The sequence below is a fragment of the Erythrolamprus reginae genome, chromosome 11 (assembly GCF_031021105.1).
Source record: "Erythrolamprus reginae isolate rEryReg1 chromosome 11, rEryReg1.hap1, whole genome shotgun sequence".
Taxonomy (NCBI): Eukaryota; Metazoa; Chordata; class Lepidosauria; order Squamata; family Dipsadidae; genus Erythrolamprus; species Erythrolamprus reginae.
Genome location: NC_091960.1, coordinates 10393288 through 10412825, shown reverse-complemented (window position 1 = coordinate 10412825; position 19538 = coordinate 10393288). Strand labels below are relative to the sequence as shown.

Here is a 19538-nt window from a genome sequence, read left to right as displayed (position 1 = left end):
TTATTTATTTATTTATTTATTTAATTATTTATTTAATTATTTATTTGGTTGGTTGGTTGGTTGGTTGGTTGGTTGGTTAGTTAGTTAGTTAGTTAGTTAGTCCAATAAACAATGAGGGTTTTAGTGGGTATATATCAATATACACATAGTAAAATACATGATGAAGGCTATAGAGGAGATACTCATAGTACCCTGTTTCCCCGATAGTAAGACACCCCCGATTGTAAGACGTATCGGGGGTTTCAGGGGGGTCGGCTAATATAAGCCGTACCCCGAAAGTAAGACATATGTCTTACTTTCGGGGAAACACGGGGTATTGCCGCCTCCTGCCCATTTCCGCGCCGCCCCCCCTCCATACGTCACCACCGCCTCCGTCTGATCCAAATGTTGCTGTTCCTGCTGCTCCCGCCAGTGTCTCATGCGGATGCCGTGTTGCCCGTCCCGGCTAAGCCAGCCGGACGTTGTCCGTCGTCGGGCAACAAGCAGCGAAGCAGCCCGGCGAAGGCTTCTCCTGCCGAAAGGCGCCCGCCAAAGACCGGTAAGCTTCGGAGACGCCGGGTGGGCGGACACGTGTCAAGGCCGACGTGTGCACTGGACGTGTGCACCGGACGCGGCTGCCATGTCATGGCGGGGCCCGGATGGGGCGGGCGTTGGCCTTGACACGTGTCCGCCCACCCTGCGTCTCCGAAGCTTACCGGTCTCTGGCGGGCGCCTTTCGTCAGGAGAAGCCTTCGCCGGGCTGCTTCGCTGCTTGTTCCCCGATGACGGACAACGTCCGGCCGGCTTAGCCGGGACGGGCAACACGGCATCTGCTTGAGACGCCGGCGGGAGCAGCGGGAGCAGCAGGAACAGCAACATTTGGATCAGATGGCGGCGGCGGTGACATATGAAGGGTCGGCGGCGGGGAACAAGCAGCGAAGCAGCCCAGCGAAGGCTTCTCCTGCCGAAAGGCGCCCGCCAGAGACCGGTAAGCTTCGGAGACGCCGGGTGGGCGAACACGTGTCAAGGCTGACGTGTGCACTGGACGCGGCTGCCACGTCATGGCGGGGCCCGGACGGGGCGGGCAGGCGGGGATGCGGATGTGTCTCCGTGTGTTTGTGTGTGGGGGGGAGGGTGCTTCGGGCTCTTTGTCCCCCCCGGTGGGTAAAAATGAAGACCCAGATTTTTCAAGAAGATTTTTTAAAACACTACTTTTTACCGGACACGGGTGTTGCGGGTTTGGGTAGGTGGGTTGGCCGGGTGGGTCTTATTTTTTCCAATATAAGACATACCCCGAAAGTAAGACATAGTGGGGCTTTTGGGGATAAAAAGAAAGTAAGACACTGTCTTACTTTCGGGGAAACACGGTATAATATCTCTAAGAAAGAATAGAAAAGAAGATATAGGAATAGAACATATCAATGAAAGAATAGAAGAAGAGATATAGGAATAGGAGAAAGGTATAGGAGATATAGGAGAGCAATAGGACAGGGGACGGAAGGCACTCTAGTGCACTTGTATTCACCCCTTACTGACCTCTTAGGAATCTGGATAGGTCTACCGTAGATAATCTAAGGGTAAAGTGTTGGGGGTTTGGGGATGACATTATGGAGTCCGGTAATGAGTTCCATGCTTCGACAACTCGGTTACTGAAGTCATAGTTTGGAGCGGTTAATATTAAGTTTAAATCTGTTGTGTGCTCTTGTGTTGTTGTGGTTGAAGCTGAAGTAGGATGGATTATCCAATGAAGCAGGGAGAAGAAAGGGTGATATTTAAAGCTACAGTAATGTATATATCTGGGGTGTCAAACTCAATGCTTGCGGGATGGGTTCGGCCCACCGGGTGCTCAAATCTGGTCCACGAGGACGCCATGAAAACAGCAAAGGACCAGCCCATGATGTGTCTGCCAGCTTTAATGGAGCTCGCGAGGGCCATCTGCAGCCTGCACAAGATTCATTTTCTCTGACAGAGGGTTGCAGGAGGCCATCGCAGTGCAAAACGGAGCTCGGGAGCCTATTTTCACTGTCAGAGCACTTGGGTAACCAGAGGTCAAACACAACCCGGATGCAGCCCTCAGTGAAATTGAGTTTGGTACCACTGGTATACTATAGACCAGTGTTTCCCAACCTTGACAACTTGAAGCTATCTGGACTTCAACTCCCAGAATTCCCCAGCCAGCATTCGCTGGCTGGGGAATTCTGGGAGTTGAAGTCCAAATAACTTCAAGTTGCCAAGGTTGGGAAACACTGCTATAGACAGACCTGTGCTTATAACAATTTGCTTAATTGCAATAGGACTGGAAAAAACTGACTTGACCAGTCCTTGTGCTTATAACCATTGCAGCATCCCCGTGGTCATGTGATGTTAAAAATCTGAGTGCTTGGCAACCTGACATGTATTTTATAAGAGTCGAAGTGTCCTGAGGACACGTGATCACTGTTTCTGATCTTCCCAGTCAGCTTCTGACCAGCAAAGTCAACGGAGAAAGCTGGATGGGCTTAAAGACCATGTGATTAACTGCAGTGATCCACTTTACAACCATGTCAAAAAAGAAAGTAATATCAGTAATATTGGGTGGGCTATGGTGTCACCGAGGTTAGAGTGTAGCATTGCCAACTATTTCTGTGGGCTGCCTGCAATTTGGCAGTTCAAATCTCACCAGGCTCATGGTTGGCTCAGCCTTCCATCCTTCCGAGGTGGGTAAAATGAGGGCCCAGATTGTTGGGGGCAATACACTGACTCTCTGCAAACCACTTAGAGAAGTCCGTAAAAGCACTGTAAAGTAGTATATAAGTGCTATTGCTATCTTCCTTCCTTCCTTCCTTCCTCCCAGCCTCCCTCCTTCCCTTCCCTTCTTGTTAGAATGCAGTCTTGCAGGCTGACTATGGTCACCGCTAGCAGTTCGATCCTGACCAGCTCAAGGTTGACTCAGCCTTCCAACCTTCAGAGGTCGGTAAAATGAGAACCCAGATTGTTGAGGGTAATATGTAAACTGCTCAGAGAAGGGAGTATAGCAAGGAAGTGGTATATAAGTCTAAGTGCTGTTGCTATTGCGCATAAACCCATTAACAACTGTTTTGCCTAACGACAGAAATTCAGGTCTCAAATTGTGATTGTAAATTAAGGACCTGCCTATAACTGTTAGGAATGGGCAGCTTATAAATCTAATAAAATAAAAATAAAAAGAAAATAATTAAAATAATATAATTAAAATAAAATAATTAAAAAATAATAATAATAATAATAAAATAAATAAAAATAAAAATAATAAAATAAAATATAAAATAAAATAAAATAATAAAATAAAATAAGATAAAATAAGATAGAATAAAATAAAATAAAATAAGATAAAATAAGATAAAATAAGATAAAATAAGATAAGATAAAATAAGATAAAATAAGATAAAATAAGATAAAATAAGATAAAATAAGATAAAATAAAATAAAATAAAATAAAAAACTCACTGCTTACTTTGGCAACAGATACCACCAAGCTGAGAACTTTGAGGAGTTCAATCTAGGCTCGTTCCCATTCTGTTTCTCAGAAATTGCAAAGGTGACAGAGAAACACGACGTTTGGGAGTCTGGGGAACATTTACCGCTATGGGAATTTCACAGAATTGTCAACTTGGGAGATTCTGAGATGCAATGTACCTTCCTAAGCGCCATTTGGCCTCAACCCCACAAGCTGCCAAGCAGCACTTGAGCAAGTGCTCTGCAAATTTAATGACTGGAAATGGGCTGAGCATTCATTTTAAGCAGCGTCCAAAATCAAACATTTCCACAAATGTGCAACTTACTTAACAATAATAAAGGACTTTGCTGGGACTTTTAAATGATTATGACTCTTTTCCTCATCTCTAATAAGATACTCAATTCTCTATTAAGATGTTACTTCCTCTGTAATTCTGTAATTTCAATATTTAACCAGTTAGAAGTTATTATTAGATTCTAGATCTTTAAAGCATTCCTGGGCATCCAGCAATAAGCCCTACCGAACATTTATTTCTGCTAAATCCAATGACCAGGGCAGACAAGCTTTTGTAAATAAACTCACATTGTGCAAGACTAAGATAAGAGAGCCAATGGCTCTAAGTCGCTGGAAACATTCATAACAGATTAATTATTGTTATAACCCATTACGTTAGAGCCACGGTGGTGCAGTGGTGAGAATGCAGTACTGCAAGTTACTAATTTGGCAGTTCGAATATCACCAGGCTCCAAGTTGACTCAGCCTTCCATCTTTTTGAAGTGGGTAAAATGAGGCCCCAGTTTGTTGGGGGCAATATGCTGACTCAGTAAATTGCTAATATAGGTTTGTAAATACTGTGAAACAGTAGATAAATCTAGTCACAATCAGTATAGTCACAACAAATACAGCTCATCGGTTTGGAACCCATATCGCATCTCAGACATTAACACCCTTGAAAATGTCCAAAGATACTTCACAAGAAGAGCCCTTCAATCCTCCACTCGAAACAGAATACCCTACGAAACTAGACTTACAATCCTGGGTCTTGAAAGCTTAGAACTACGACGCCTTAAACATGATCTAAGTATTGCCCACAAGTTCGTATGCTGCAATGTCCTGCCTGTCAAAGACTACTTCAGCTTCAACCACAACAACACAAGAGCACACAACAGATTCAAGCTTAATATTAACTGCTCCAAACTTGACTGTAAAATATATGACTTTAGTAATCGGGTTGTCGAAGCATGGAACTCATTACTGGACTCTGTAGTGTCATCCCCTAACCCCCAACATTTTACCCTTAGACTATCCATGGTTGACCTCTCCAGATTCCTAAGAGGTCAGTAAGGGGCGTGCATAAGCGCACTAGAGTACCTTCCATCCCCTGTCCTATAGTCTCTCCTATATCTTGTATTTCTTCTCTACTATATCCTCTATAACAGGGGTCCCCAAACTTTTTACACATGGGGCCAGTTCACTGTCCCTCGGACTGTTGGAGGGCCGGACTATAAAAAAAACCCTATGAACAATTCCCTATGCACACTGCGCATACCTTATTTTAAAGTAAAAACAAAATGGGAACATGCTATTTAGAGGGAGGGAAGAAGTCTGAAATTGTTTTTAATTTTCTTTTGTTAACATCTGATTGGCTATAAAAGGTTTTCTTGGCTTATAGAAAAATGTATAAAGAAAGAAGGAAGCACTTTGGCATAATGGTTAATAAGTTAGAAATATAATTGGTGTACTTTTTGAAGGAACATTAAGGAGGGAATTTAATTAAAAGAAAATGAATGTAACTGGATGACAAAATTAGAAAAAAAACATTTTTGATGATTGATATTAGTTACTAATACCGCATTTTTTTTCATTGAAAATTAGATGGTACACTGTGTTATTTGAATGTATGCTAAGAGAAAATTTAAAAAAAATTACCCCCCCCCAAAACAGCCCTTCCTTCCTCTGTCCCTCCATTCATTTCATTCTTCCTTCCTTCCTTCCTTCCTTCCTTCCCTCCCTCCTCCATTTCTCTCCACTTCTATTTCCCTCACCCTCTTTCCCTTTTCTTTCTTTCTCTCTCTCTTTTCCCTCTCTCTCACAAAACTTCTGTGCCCGGCCATGAACTTGAGGGGGTGCGTCTCTCTCTCTGCTGAAAAAATGAGACTCCCCACAAGTCAACTTATGGGAAAGGTGGAGAGAGGGCGAGGTGACAGCTCTGGTGCAGGCACAAGTCTACGCCGCTTTTAGCCCAGGGCGCTGCTTCTGCGCACAGGTGGCAAGGCCATCCAACCGCTGCCTCTTGTTTCCTGGGGAGGGGTTTGCTTCCTGTTTCTTCCCAGTGGCGGGAAGAATATCGGTAGGAGGGGGCGGGGCATGGTCCCCAGACACAGCCGGAGAAGCTGGGCGGGGCTCAGAGCCCACGGGGCTTTCTCCCGGCCGACAGCAGATCACCTGTTGGGTGGGAGAAATGGCACCGGCTCTAGGAGTTTGTTTTTTGCCTGCGCAGCCATGCGACCACACAGGCTATAGAGGGAACAGTGGCCAGGAGCACAGGATACGGACGCATCCTGTGCTCCTGTCATCACCCGCGGGCCGGATAAATGGCCTCAGCGGGCCGCATATGGCCCCCGGGCCTTAGTTTGGGGACTGCTGCTCTATAACCTTCGTTGTGTATTACAGTATTGTGTATTGGACAAAAATAAATATAACAAATAAATAAAATAAGTAATCCTGCTACCTAAGTAAAAGAGGTAGCCTCCCGCCATGTTGGTTTGCACAACAGAAAAGGGCCACACCTGATGTAAACATGCACCTACAAATTTGGTTACTATTTTTTTTGTAGAGGAGATCATTTGTGTGTCATTTGCAAAGAGCCTCACCCAACCTAAAGCAAGGCCATTGATTTGCTTGGTAATGGAAATGCTTTGGAACTTCCAATTCCAAATGCTTTCAAGAAAATCAGCTGGAGGCAGGAGGCCCAGAGCCAAACAGCTGCAGCAGAAACCTGGAACTGGTTTCAGAATGGAAGCAGAAAGCAGTGTGTTGTATACATATGCAAAGCATATTTATGAACCACTAAGTGATTTCAGGTTGCCTCAATATTCTTGGGAAAGTTAGAATTACTGGCTTTAGATTAGGGGAGAAAACATTCTAGATCGGGGTGTCTAACTATGGCAACTTGAAAAAGTGTGGACTTCTACTCCCAGAATTCCCTACGCAGTCATAACTGGCTAGAGAATTTATTTGTTAGTTTGTTAGTTTGTTAGTTTGTTAGTTTGTTAGTTTGTTAGTTTGTTAGTTTGTTAGTTTGTTAGTTTGTTTGTTTGTTTGTTTGTTTGATTGTTTGATTGTTTGATTGTTTGATTGTTTGATTGATTGATTGATTTGTATGCCGCCCCTCTCCGTAGACTCAGGGCGGCTCACAACAGCAATAGAACAATTCATAACAAATCTAATAATTTAAAAACATTTTTAAAAACCCCATTATTAATCAGACATACATACATACAAACGTACCATACATAAATTGTATAGGCCCGGGGGAGATTCATTCATTCATTCATTCATTCATTCATTCATTCATTCATTTATTGGATTTGTATGCCGCCCCTCTCTGCAGACTCGGGGCAGCTAACAACAGTAATAAAACAGCATATAATAATAATCCAATACTAAAAACAGTTAAAAACCCATTACAGTGGTACCTCGAGATACGAGTTTAATTCGTTCCGGACCTGGGCTCTTAAGTCGAACAGCTCTTATCTCGAACGACTTTTCCCCATAGGAATTAATGTAAATAATTTTAATTGGTTCCAGCCCTCAAAAAACTCACAAAGTTAGTCTAAATTATGCAGAAAGACATGTTTTTAATGAAGAAATGTACATGTACATATAAATGAATAATGAAGTTTCTTTCACTTAACTTGTAAACTTTCTTAAACTTTTAAATTTACATATGTTCAACTTCTCTGCCACCCAATCCTGTAGGACAGAGGTCCCCAACCCTTTTTGCACCAGGGACCGGCTTTAAGCGATCAAGAGAGGAATGGGTGAATGAATGGACGGAGGGTGGGAAGGAAGGAAGGAAAGAGGGAAGGGACAGGAACAGAGGAAGGAAGCAAGGAAACTTATGAAAGGGGAGAGTAAGAGAGGAATGAGTGAAGGGAGGGAGGGAAGAAGGTGGGAAGGAGAAAGAAAAGAAGAAATAGAGGAAGGGAAGGTAAAAGAGAGAAAGAAAAAGAGCAAGAAAGAAAGAAAGAAAGAAAGAAAGAAAGAAAGAAAGAAAGAAAGGGGGAAGGGACAGGAACAGAGGAAGGAAGCAAGGAAACTTATGAAAGGGGAGAGTAAGAGAGGAATGAGTGAAGGGAGGGAGGGAGGGAAGAAGGTGGGAAGGAGAAAGAAAAGAAGAAATAGAGGAAGGGAAGGTAAAAGAGAGAAAGAAAAAGAGCAAGAAAGAAAGCTGCAAGCACCCCCCCCCCCGAGCCCCCCAGGCCGGCTGCAACCTTTTAAAACACGCGCGCCGCTTCGCAGCTGTCTCCTGAAGCCGAACGCGGAAGTTAGCGTTTGGCTTCAGGAGACAGCTCCTTGGCGCTTGTATCTCGAATTTGGGCTTGTAAGTAGAACAAAAATATCTCTCCCCTCCCAGCTCTTATCTTGAGTTGCTCTTAAGTAGAGCAGCTCTTATGTCGGGGTTCCACTGTATTATAAAAACCAAACATACATACAGATATACCATGCATAAAATTGTAAAGGCCTAGGGGGAAAGAGTATCTCAATTCCCCCATGCCTGGTGGCAAAGGTGGGTTTTAAGGAGTTTACGGAAGGCAAGGAGGGTGGGGGCAGTTCTAATCTCTGGGGAGAGCTGGTTCCAGAGAGTCGGGGCCGCCACAGAGAAGGCTCTTCCCCTGGGACCCGCCAAACAACATTGTTTAGTCGACGGGAGCCGGAGAAGGCCAATTCTGTGGGACCTAACCGGTCGCTGGGATTTGTGCGGCAGAAGGCGGTCCTGGAGATATTCTGGTCTGATGCCATGAAGGGCTTTATAGGTCATAACCAACACTTTGAATTGTGACCGGAAATTGATCGGCAACCAATGCAGATTGCGGAGTGTTGGTGTGACATGGGCATACCTGGGGAAGCCCATGATTGCTCTCGCAGCTGCATTGTGCACGATCTGAATTCTGGGAGTTGCCGTGGTTCTAGAAAGAATTGTTAACGATTTCCGTATTCAAAAAATACTTCGTTATGTCAATCAAAGCAGAACACACAATAGTCCAGAGACAGGAAACATTTTTTAGGCAAGCAACTACAATTCTGTGCCTTCTTGAGAAAACCATTTTGCATGGAGGCCAACACAGAAGAACACAAGAGCTTTGCTAGGGTTGCCGTATATCTATTATCTTGTAGCTTTTTGTTATATACTAGCAAGATATTCCAGGAAAACCCTAAAGGGGACTGACTACCTTTATTGCCTCTCCATTGCACCCTGCATTATTAAAGATATATTTTTATTTATTTATTCATTCGTTCATTTGTCCAATACACAATACATGTGGAAGAGAATAGACATGAAGTAATATATATATATATATATATATATATATATATATATATATATATATTTATTTATTTATTGGATTTGTATGCCGCCCCTCTCCAGAGACTCGGGGCGGCTAACAGCAACAATAAAACAGTGTACAATAGTAATTTGGTATTGATGATTAAAAATCTATTAATATAAAAACCAAACATACATACATACATACATACATACATACATACATACATACATACATACATACATACATACCATGCATAGAATTGTAAAGGCCTAGGGGGAAAGAGGATAGAAACATAGAAACATAGAAGTCTGACGGCAGAAAAAGACCTCATGGTCCATCTAGTCTGCCCTTATACTATTTTCTCTATTTTATCTTAGGATGGATATATGTTTATCCCAGGCATGTTTACATTCAGTTACTGTGGATTTATCTACCACATCTGCTGGAAGTTTGTTCCAAGGATCTACTACTCTTTCAGTAAAATAATATTTTCTCATGTTGCTTTTGATCTTTCCCCCAACTAACTTCAGATTGTGTCCCCTTGTTCTTGTGTTCACTTTCCTATTAAAAACACTTCCCTCCTGAACCTTATTTAACCCTTTAATATATTTAAATTGATCTCAATTCCCCCATGCCTGGTGGCAGAGGTGGGTTTTAAGTTGTTTACGAATATAAAGATAATATGTAAAAATAGAGGAGAAGATATATGAAAGGAAGAAAATATATATGATATAGGAGATAAAGGAAAGACAATTGGGCAGGGGACGAAAGGCACACTAGTGCACTTATGTACGCCCCTTACTGACCTCTTAGAAACCTGGAGAGGTCAATCGTGGAGAGTCTAAGGGAGAAATGTTGGAGGTTAGGGGTTGACACAATTGAGTCCGGTAATGAGTTCCACGCTTCGACAACTCGATTGTTAAAGTCATATTTTTTACAGTCAAGTTTGGAGCGGTTAATATTAAGTTTGAATCTGTTACGTGCTCTTGTGTTGTTGCGGGTGAAGCTGAAGTAGTCATTGACGTTGCAGCATATGATCTTGTGGACAATACTTAAATCGTGTTTTAGACGCCGGAGTTCTAAGCTTTCTAGACCCAGGATTGTTAGTCTTTATAGCAATAGGCTCCATTTATAGCAAAAACATTGCCGTTCACAAAGAAAAGTTAACACTCAGTTTGAAGTATTGGTTAAAGCAGTGGCCTGGAAACCAGGCGACCATGAGTTCTAGTTCCTCCTTTGGTGTGAAAGCCTATTGGGTGACCTTGAGTCAGTCACCCTCTCTCAGCCCAACCCTCCTCACAGACAGGGTGGATAAAAATTGATTTTTTTAATTAAAAAAATGATTTTTAAAAAATTAAATAGTTTTTAAAATTTAATATCTGGTTTTTTTTTAATTTTTATCTAATTTATTTTAATAAAATTCTTTTGGAATAAAAATCTATCCAAAGACAGTTTTCTATTTAAGATACATTAGTAATTTAGTTTATTCAGCATGGAATGGGTCTTAGGGAGCATGAGGCTGTGCATTCTGCAATATTGGGATTGTCGGTGAGTCAACAGAAGGTCAGAGGAACAGCTGCTGTGGGACAGAGATGACAGATGCTCTTTAAAAATGATGATTTAAATCGAGTTGATTTAAATCAAGCCTTTTTACTAGCGATTTAAATCAAGTTGATTTAAATCAAGTTGACTTAAATCAAATCCACCCTGCTCACAGGGTGATTGTTGTGGGGAAAACTGGCAGGTGTTTTAAGTATGTTTTCCACCTTGAGTTACTTTTATAAAAAGTATAAAAAGGCAGGGGAAGAATCAAAGAAATAAATTAACTATAAAGGCTTACCCTATCCAATCATGTCTGACTTTAGGAAGTGGGGTGCATCTCAGTTTCTTAGCCAAGACAGCCAGCGTTGTCCAAAGATATTTCTATAGCCAGCATGACTATATGCTAAAGCGCATGGAACGTTGTTAACTTCCCACCTAAGTGGTACCTATTGATCTATTTGCATTTACTTTCAAACTGCTAGGTGATCAGGAATTGGAGCTTACTCTATTGTGCAGCAATTGACTGTACTATCTTAAAATTCTTGTTACATAAAATACAGCATATTTTGGAGGCACAACACCCAGCACAAGCGATGGAGATTTTTATATTTAGTGCAGAGATAAGCAAAATGCTTCATGTTGACTTTTCTGGCTATTTCCCCCTTCCCATCTTCTTTCTCCCTCCTTTCTCATCCTACTTCCCCAACTCAGCTTCTAATTTAAAAAGACATGAATTCAGGTTGAGGGACAGCCTACTTACAATTACCCAACCCATCTGGTCTAGCAGGAATGGCATGTGATGGGTCCCCGTCTGCGAAAGAGTTATATCAGATCAGATTCAAGAGCACGGCCTTTTCTACTGTGGCCCCCATCCATTTAGGAAATTCCTCAAACCATTTTTTTCTAAGAGGTTTGAGGATCTCAGAGAAACAGGGAATCTGCAACATGGTTACATTATGTGTTCTTACACAGTCTTATTTATATTTGTGTGTAAATAGTTCTTAATTAATACTATTGTATTAATTAATTCTATTGCACCGGACCAGATTACCTCAGGGACCACCTTCTGCTGCACGAATCCCAGCGACCAGTTAGGTCCCACAGAGTGGATCTTCTCCGGGTCCTGTCAACCAAACAATGTCGCTTGGCGGGACCCAGAGGAAGAGCCTTCTCTGTGACGGCCCCGGCCCTTTGGAACCAACTCCCCCCAGACATTAGAATTGCCCCCACCCTCCTTGCCTTTCGAAAGCTGCTTAAAACCCACCTCTGCCGCCAGGCATGGGGGAACTAAGATACACTTCCCCCTAGGCCTTTACAATTTTATGCATAGTATGTCTGTATGTATGATTGGTTTTTATATAATGGGTTTTTAACTGTTTTTAGTATTGGATTTTGGTATATAATGTTTTATTGCTGTTGTTAGCCGCCCCGAGTCTGCGGAGAGGGGCGGCATACAAATCCAATAAATAATAAAAATAATAATAATATTGTTGTTAATAACTGTTAATTATTGTTTTAGCTGATTATTTTATTATACATGGCCTAGAAACACATCTGTGAGTTGGGCAGGTTTAAAAATATGATAGATGGATAATGGATGATAGAAAGATAGATAACAGAGGATAGATGAAGATAGCTAGTAGATGGATGATAAAAAGGAGGATAAAGAATAGGCAGATAAGACACAAGTAATGAATTAGCTTAATGATATGGTATAATTCTGAAAGCCTAATTAATGTGAACTTGTCCGCCAAGTTTCGCAGCCCAAGTTTTCAACAATCAACTGTAAGGAATCTCACTTTTAATGAAACACATTCTGAATTTCTGACAAAAAACTCAACCACAGTTACATAAGTCTTATTTATTTTTTATTTATTTTATTACTTAGATTTGTATGCCGCCCCTCTCCGAAGACTTGGGGCGGCTCACAACACGTGGAAACAAATCATAAATAATTTGACAAATTTAAAAATATTTAAAGATTTAAAACAGACCCCATATACTAACAGACATACACACAAGCATACTATATATAAATTAAACATGCCCAGGGGGAGATGTTTCAGTTCCCCCATGCCTGACGGCAAAGGTGGGTTTTAAGGAGTTTACGGAAGGCAGGAAGAGTAGGGGCAGTTCTAATCTCCAGGGGGAGTTGGTTCCAGAGGGCCGGTGCCGCCACAGAGAAGGCTCTTCCCCTGGGGCCCGCCAACCGACATTGTTTAGTTGACGGGACACGGAGAAGGCCCACTCTGTGGGACCTAATCGGTCGCTGGGATTCGTGCGGCAGGAGGCGGTCTCGGAGATATTCTGGTCCAGTGCCATGAAGGGCTTTAAAGGTAATAACCAACACTTTGAATTGTGACCGGAAACTGATCGGCAGCCAATGCAGACTGCGGAGTGATGGTGAAACATGGGCGTACCTAGGTAAGCCCATGACTGCTCTCGCAGCTGCATTCTGCACGATCTGAAGTTTCCGAACACTTTTCAAAGGTAGCCCCATGTAGAGAGCATTACAGTAGTCGAACCTCACCCCACTTTGGAGATCCTGGTGGCCTGACAGAATGTGACAACACTGATTTATTCATTGGTTTATTCATTGGTTGAACCCACTTGCAGACAAAGGAAACCAGATTACTCTAGAACTTTCCAGAAAAGAGTTCAATACAATTTTCCTTCCACCAAGCACTCAGATCCTTATATGGTGACTCATCTAACAGAAAGAAAAAACAATTGCAGGTGTCCAGGTGAGGAAGTTCGAAACTGGAAGAATAATTGCCAAAATATATATCAGGGACGGAATAAGAACATCAGGGATAGGAATGAAAAAAAGCATGAAAAATTCATATTTAGCCATAATGAAATAGAAATGACGGAAATGATCTATCACATACACCTACTTTTCAGTTGTTGTTTTGCATTAAGAAACATACAGTCAAACTTCTCAGAAAATGGCTACATAAAACAAAATATATACCCTCACTGTAACCAGACTTTTCAATGGCTTTTTAAAACAGTGTTTTAAATGGCCTTAGGAACATGCTATCACATTTGGTGGTTATGCACGGAAGCAAAAGAAATTTGGACCAGGATTCAAAATTGGTTGGAGGAAATATTAAATTATCAATTAGAAACAAAACCAGAAATGTATCTGTTGGGAATAATCAGAGGACAACATAGCAAAGAAGATTACAGTGTTCCCTCGATTTTCGCAGGTTCGAACTTCGCGGAAAGTCTATACCACAGTTTTTCAAAAATATTAATTAAAAAATACTTTGCGGATTTTCCTCCTATACCACGGTTTTTCCCACCCAATGACGTCATATGTCATCGCCAAACTTTCGTCCACCTTTAATAAATATTTTTTTTTAATAAACGTTAATAAATAAACATGGTGAGTAATAATCTGAATGGTTGGTAAGGGAATGGAAAATTGCAATTTAGGGGTTTAAAGTGTTAAGGAAAGGCTTGTGATACTGTTCATAGCCATAAATAGTGTATTTACTTCCGCATCTCTACTTCGCGGAAATTCGACTTTTGCGGGAAGTCTCGGAACGCATCCCCCGCGAAAAGCGAGGGAGCACTGTACTGTTTAATAACTCACATACTAACAGCAGCAAGATTGGTATTTGCACAAACTTGGAAACAAGAAAAGGTACCAAATGAAGAGATGGTGATTAGGAAAATGTTAGACAGTGGTAAATTAAGTAAATTAACATATGAATTACAGAAAAAACAAAATAAGGACTACTCTAGAGTTTGGGGAAAACTATATAATTGGATAGAAAAAAAGAGAAGGAATTGAACTAATATTTAAGGGAAAGAAATGAATTAACAAAAATAGAATTGTAAAGTATTAATTATTAAGTAAATTCAAATTAATTTGTATATACAGTATAGAGGTACCCTGTTTCCCCGATAGTAAGACACCCCCGATTGTAAGACGTATTGGGGGTTTCAGGGGGGTCGGCTAATATAAGCCGTACCCCAAAAGTAAGACATATGTCTTACTTTCGGGGAAACACAGGGGTATTGCCGGGGGGGAGCCCGATGACGTCGCTTCCAAGCTCCCCGCGCGCCCCTCGCCTTCGCCTCGCGTGGCGCCACCGCCTCTTCCCCGGCTTGGCAAAGCGAAAGACGGCGCTGGTCTGAAGCGAGCCGAGCGGGCGGCGGCTTGCAGTGAAGGCGCTTGTCCCAGCAACCGAGTCCTGCCGAGGCTCGGCTGCAAGCGGCCAGCGAGGCCGACCGGCTCCGAGGCGAGCGGCCGGAGCTGCGCCCTCCTTCGCCCGCCTCCTTTCCGGCAGGCAGGTGGGGCTGCCCAACTACGCAGAGCGGCTCCTCCCCTCCAGAAACACGCTTCCCCGACACGCGTCTGCGGCTCCATGCGTGCACGCCACTTGGAGCCCTGAGGTTGAACTTGGAAAAGGGCTCACGAGGCTCCTGTCCCGTGGCTGCCCTTCTGGACTCTGGGGAGATGCCTTCGGGAACGCGACCCTTTCAATTTTTTTCCAATGTAAGACATACCCCGAAAGTAAGACATAGTGGGGCTTTTGGGGGTAAAAAGAAAGTAAGACACTGTCTTACTTTCGGGGAAACACGGTATGTATATATGTCTTGTTTTGTTTGCTTGTTTGTTTGTATTACAATCAAAATTTTAAAAAAAATGAAACAGTGTTTTTCAGTGTCTCATACTAAGTTGTTGGTCTTGTTTTTGACTTAAACGGAAGAATATTTGTTTTAAAAGTCCCAGGAAGCTATGTTATACCTTCTGTCTATCATTTATCTATTTATTTCCTAAAATTGCAATATCCTCCTCCTGTTTCTTTTGATGGTTTTAAAAATGTTACCACCAACCATCAGCTTTGACTGCAATGGGTCTACCTAGTAGGTTATTTTAAAAAATGGAACAACTGGAAGCAAATAAAAATTGATGCTAAAAATTGTTTCTGCCTAGCAGGTTGGGAATTGAAGGTACTACAGTATACACATTTTCCATTCTATCCCTGGATGAAAGAAAGAGGAGGTTATGTTGTTCAAGTGTTTATTTATTTTTCAACACTTGCCAGATGATGACATTGTACATGAGGACAGCTGTGTTTATCTAAGGTGACAAAAAAATATCAAGTGTTTAGTAGCATCTGATCAGATCTGGTAGGGTCAGATGCATCTGATGAAAGGAGTTTAGGTCATAAGATGTATGCCTTTTAATAAAAATAGTTGGCCACACTTTCCCTCCCCCAGTTGAAAGAAAGTCTCGCACCATTCTATAGAATGCTTCAAATCTCCAGTGATTATGTGCTGCAGGGCTTTGGGGTCTGAAGGCCAAATTTCATTGCAGGGCTGAATGAAAGTATGTTTTTTCTGGAGGGGGAGGGCAGGGGCTGATGAAGAGAAGGTTCCAAGGAGCCTTTGAAATTGGGAAGAAGATCGGAAACTGCAGAAAATGAGGAAATAAATTCACATCTCACCATTCACACCCCATAAAGAAGCAAGGAAAGGAACGTTACCTTTAAATGCATTAAGAGTTTGCTAGCAAAATAGCTTCAACTAATACAAGAGATGGCATTAAGTATACATTATTTTGGGGGGGGGGGGGATTGACAACACAAGGCAACAGAAATGATGCAGATTGTTTATCATTTTCTTTAAACAGTTAAAAAATCTGAGGGATGAGTTAGTGAACATTATATTTTCCAGTAATATTTTGCAATCATATTTTGCCTCCAGAATTTTTTTTAAAAAAATATTTATTTTATTGCTTTTGCCAATGTGACTGCAATATGGTTGCCATCCTTGCACACATTGGTCATCACCTTGAAAGCCCCTACGAAGCATAGGGCCAGACTATCTTCGGGACTGCCTCCTACAGGGACCGATAAGTACCCACAGGGCTGGCCTTCTCCGGGTCCCATCAACCAAACAATGCCAAATGGTGGGGCCGCGAGGAAGGGTCTTCTCTGTGGTGGCTCCGGCTCTCTGAAACCAGCTGCCCCCTGAGATCCATATCCTCCCTACCCTACTGGCCTTCCGCAAAGCTGTAAAGACATGGCTTTTCCAGCAGGCCTGGGGCCTTTGACCGAATGAGTTACCATCTAGATCCGCCCATGAGAGTTATGTATGGCTTTTACTAGGGTTTTGTAATTATTTTTAAAATTGTTCTTTAAAATATTGTTTTTGTTGGTTGTAAGCCGCCTAGAGTCCTTGAGGAGTTGGGCAGCATATAAGGTAGGTAGGTGGGTGGGTGGGTGGGTGGGTGGGTGGGTGAGTGGGTGGGTGGGTGGATGAATGGATGGATGGGTAGATGGATGGATGGATGGGTAGATGGATAGATGGGTAGATGGGTAAATAAGCAAGCACTGCTAGGTACATCCACCATCTGGAAATCCCAGCTTTCAAAAGACAATTCCCCTCTCTTAAGTCAGAAGGAAATGTGTGTTTGGCAGTTCCTTGCTCTGAACAATCCTTGATCCTACCTACATAGCCTAAAGCCAGCGATGGCGAACCTATGGCACGGGTGCCACAGGTGGCCCGCGGAGCTATATCTGCTGGCACACAAGCCATTGCCCTACCTCAGCTCCAACGTGCATGTGTGCATCAGCCATCTGATTTTTGGCTTGCACAGAGGCTCTGGAAGGGCATTTTTGGCTTCCAGAGAGCCTCCGAGGGGGATGGAGTAGGAAGTCTTTGGAGCCTGGGGAGGGCGAAACACCAGCCTACTGAGCCCAGCAGAATTGGGGACACAGACTGTTTCTGGCCTCCAGGGGGCATTGAATTATGGGTGTGGGCACTCGTGCATGCGGTGATGTAGTGCATGCACACTCTTTTGGCACCTGAGGGGAAAAAAAGGTTCGCTATCCCTGGCCTAAGCTCTCTGTCTCCAGTAGGGCTCCTCTGACCTCCTTGAAGGCCCCCCTTCAAAACTGAGACATTTTTTAAAGTTAAAGTTTCCCCTTTCTCCACCCACCCACCGGGATTTCACTCCTTGGCAAGAACTTCCATGTTGCCTCCAGTGACCCTGGCCTGGATTAAGGTGTCAGGAGTTTTAGCAAACAAACCCCCCTCACCCCCCCAAAAAAGGAAAAAAATGCAAGCTATTTTTGGGGGGGGAGCAATTCCACAAGCCCCACACACATACACCACAGCTCTCTGAAAGTCCAGGCCCACCTTTGGCACGAAAAAAAAAAGGGCCCAGAGAAGCAAAGCCTAAGAAGAGGCCTTGGTGGAGACTTTAACCTGCTTAAAAATTAGGTGCCCCGACAGGCCTTCCGGGGAGAAAAGGCGGCCTGGGCCGAGGCTGAGGGGCAAAGTCTCCCTCCTGTCCCACGAGGCCTGAGGCCGCAGCCCGAGGGCCGAGGCTTGAAAGGGGGGAAGAGGCCTCCTCCTCATGCCGGACTCTCCGTGCACCCTTCCCGGGGGTCTCACGCCGCTTCTTCGGACCTTCCCCGACCGCCCTCAGCCCCACTCCACGCGTGTCCTTCTCCCCGCCCGGTTTTGCCCGACTCACCCAAGGCCAGGCCGAGCAGCAGCGAGACGGGTCGCGGGGCGGCCATGCTTACGGGTCGGCTCCAGGGTGCGCTCCCTTCTCGGCCCGGGGTGGAGGGGAGGTGGGCCGCTCCGGTGGGCTCGCGCCCGCCCTTTCCAAGCCGAACCTCTTGGCGGTCAACAACAGTCAGACGATCTCTGGTGAAGAAAGCTCCCCGCGAGGGTATTTATAGCCGCCTCAAGGAAACCCCGCCGCGGCTCGGAATGTCCCGGCCGGATCCACCTGCCCTGGCTTCGGACACCCGATCCTGCCCGGGGATCGGCACACGGACGTCGGCCGCACGAGGCGCTCCGCCGCTCTCTGCCTCGACGGCTGCTGCTTTTGATGCCCCCGTCGCCCCGGGTCTGCGAGGGACCCAAGCCGGGGAGCGAGATGGCACGGAGAAGAAGCGGAGGAGGAGGAGGCGTCCGGCTGTTGGGGGAGCCATAAAAGTTGGGGTGGGCCCCAGGAAAGGCGAGCGGCAGCGCGGGAACCGGTTCCCCCCCGTCTTCAGCCGGCCATGGGCAAGGCTGCGGCGGCAGCGGCGGTGGTGGTTCCGACTCCTCCCGGCCGCGCCGGCCCGGGCTCGGCCACCCGCGCCCCCGCGTCCTTTGGGCTTCACGGTGCGCCCGGAGCGACAAGGTGACGCCTCGCGGCCCTCTCTGCTCGGCCGAAAAGGTGGCGGCTCCTCCGCGGGCTTCCCGGAGCCTTTTCTCAATTGGGGAAGGTCGCTCCTGTCCGAATTAAACTCCCCCCCCCCTTTCAAAGGAAGGGCCACTCCTCCCTTCGCAGCTTCGCCTGGAGCCCGAGATCAGCCGCTCCCTCGGGCAGGTGCCTCCGCGGGACTCGAGGGGGTCGGATGATCCATGGAGCTTCTTTCTTCGCCAGGCTTGAACCCTCGGCGGGCTGCAAGGGGAAATCCGAGATGCTGGCTGAGTTCAAGGAAGATGGCTCGGTCGGAGCTGCGTGGCGCTGGGATGCGGGAAGGGATCGGGCCCGCCCGGGGATGACTCGCCCTCTGGCTGGCTGGACGAGAGTCCCCGCTTCGCCACGCCACGCCGACTCCCCTTCCCTTAGCCTTCCCCGGCGGCGCGCACCGCTGCGGCAGAGGCTGAGCTGCCCGGGAAGTGCTCTGGCTCGCTGCTGGACAGGGCGAGGAGGGATGAATCAAAGCGTGAGCCAGGCGGTGGAGGAGGAGGAGGAGGCGGGCGCCGGCAAACTTGATGCATTGCGGCGGCAGCGGCGGCGTAACCAAGGGAGGAAGAGGAGAGATGGGAACGGGGGGGGGGGGGGGAGCCACTCGGGCCTTAAAAGATCGAAGGGCGGAAAGGGAGTCGAAGGTACCGGTCGGTCAAAGGGAGACCGGGCGGAGTCGGGCTGGAGCCCGCAGTGGCTTCACGCGCCCGCCCGCCCTTCCGAAATGGGGCGATGGGAAGGAGCAAAGCCGGGGCCGCCGCGGGGAGGGGAT

General features: G+C 45.1%; 1 protein-coding gene across 1 annotated transcript in view; it reads right to left on the bottom strand.

The window, feature by feature from the left end:
- The window catches only part of SCN1B (sodium voltage-gated channel beta subunit 1), a 38098-nt gene extending 18881 nt beyond the window's left edge, over window positions 1-19217 (bottom strand). Inside the window, exon 1 of the mRNA XM_070764086.1 lies at window positions 18053-19217. Within this exon, the coding sequence (XP_070620187.1) occupies window positions 18053-18098 (46 nt within the window). The 5' untranslated portion in view covers window positions 18099-19217. The remainder of the gene's footprint in view (window positions 1-18052) is intronic.
- Window positions 19218-19538: the final 321 nt, after the last annotated feature.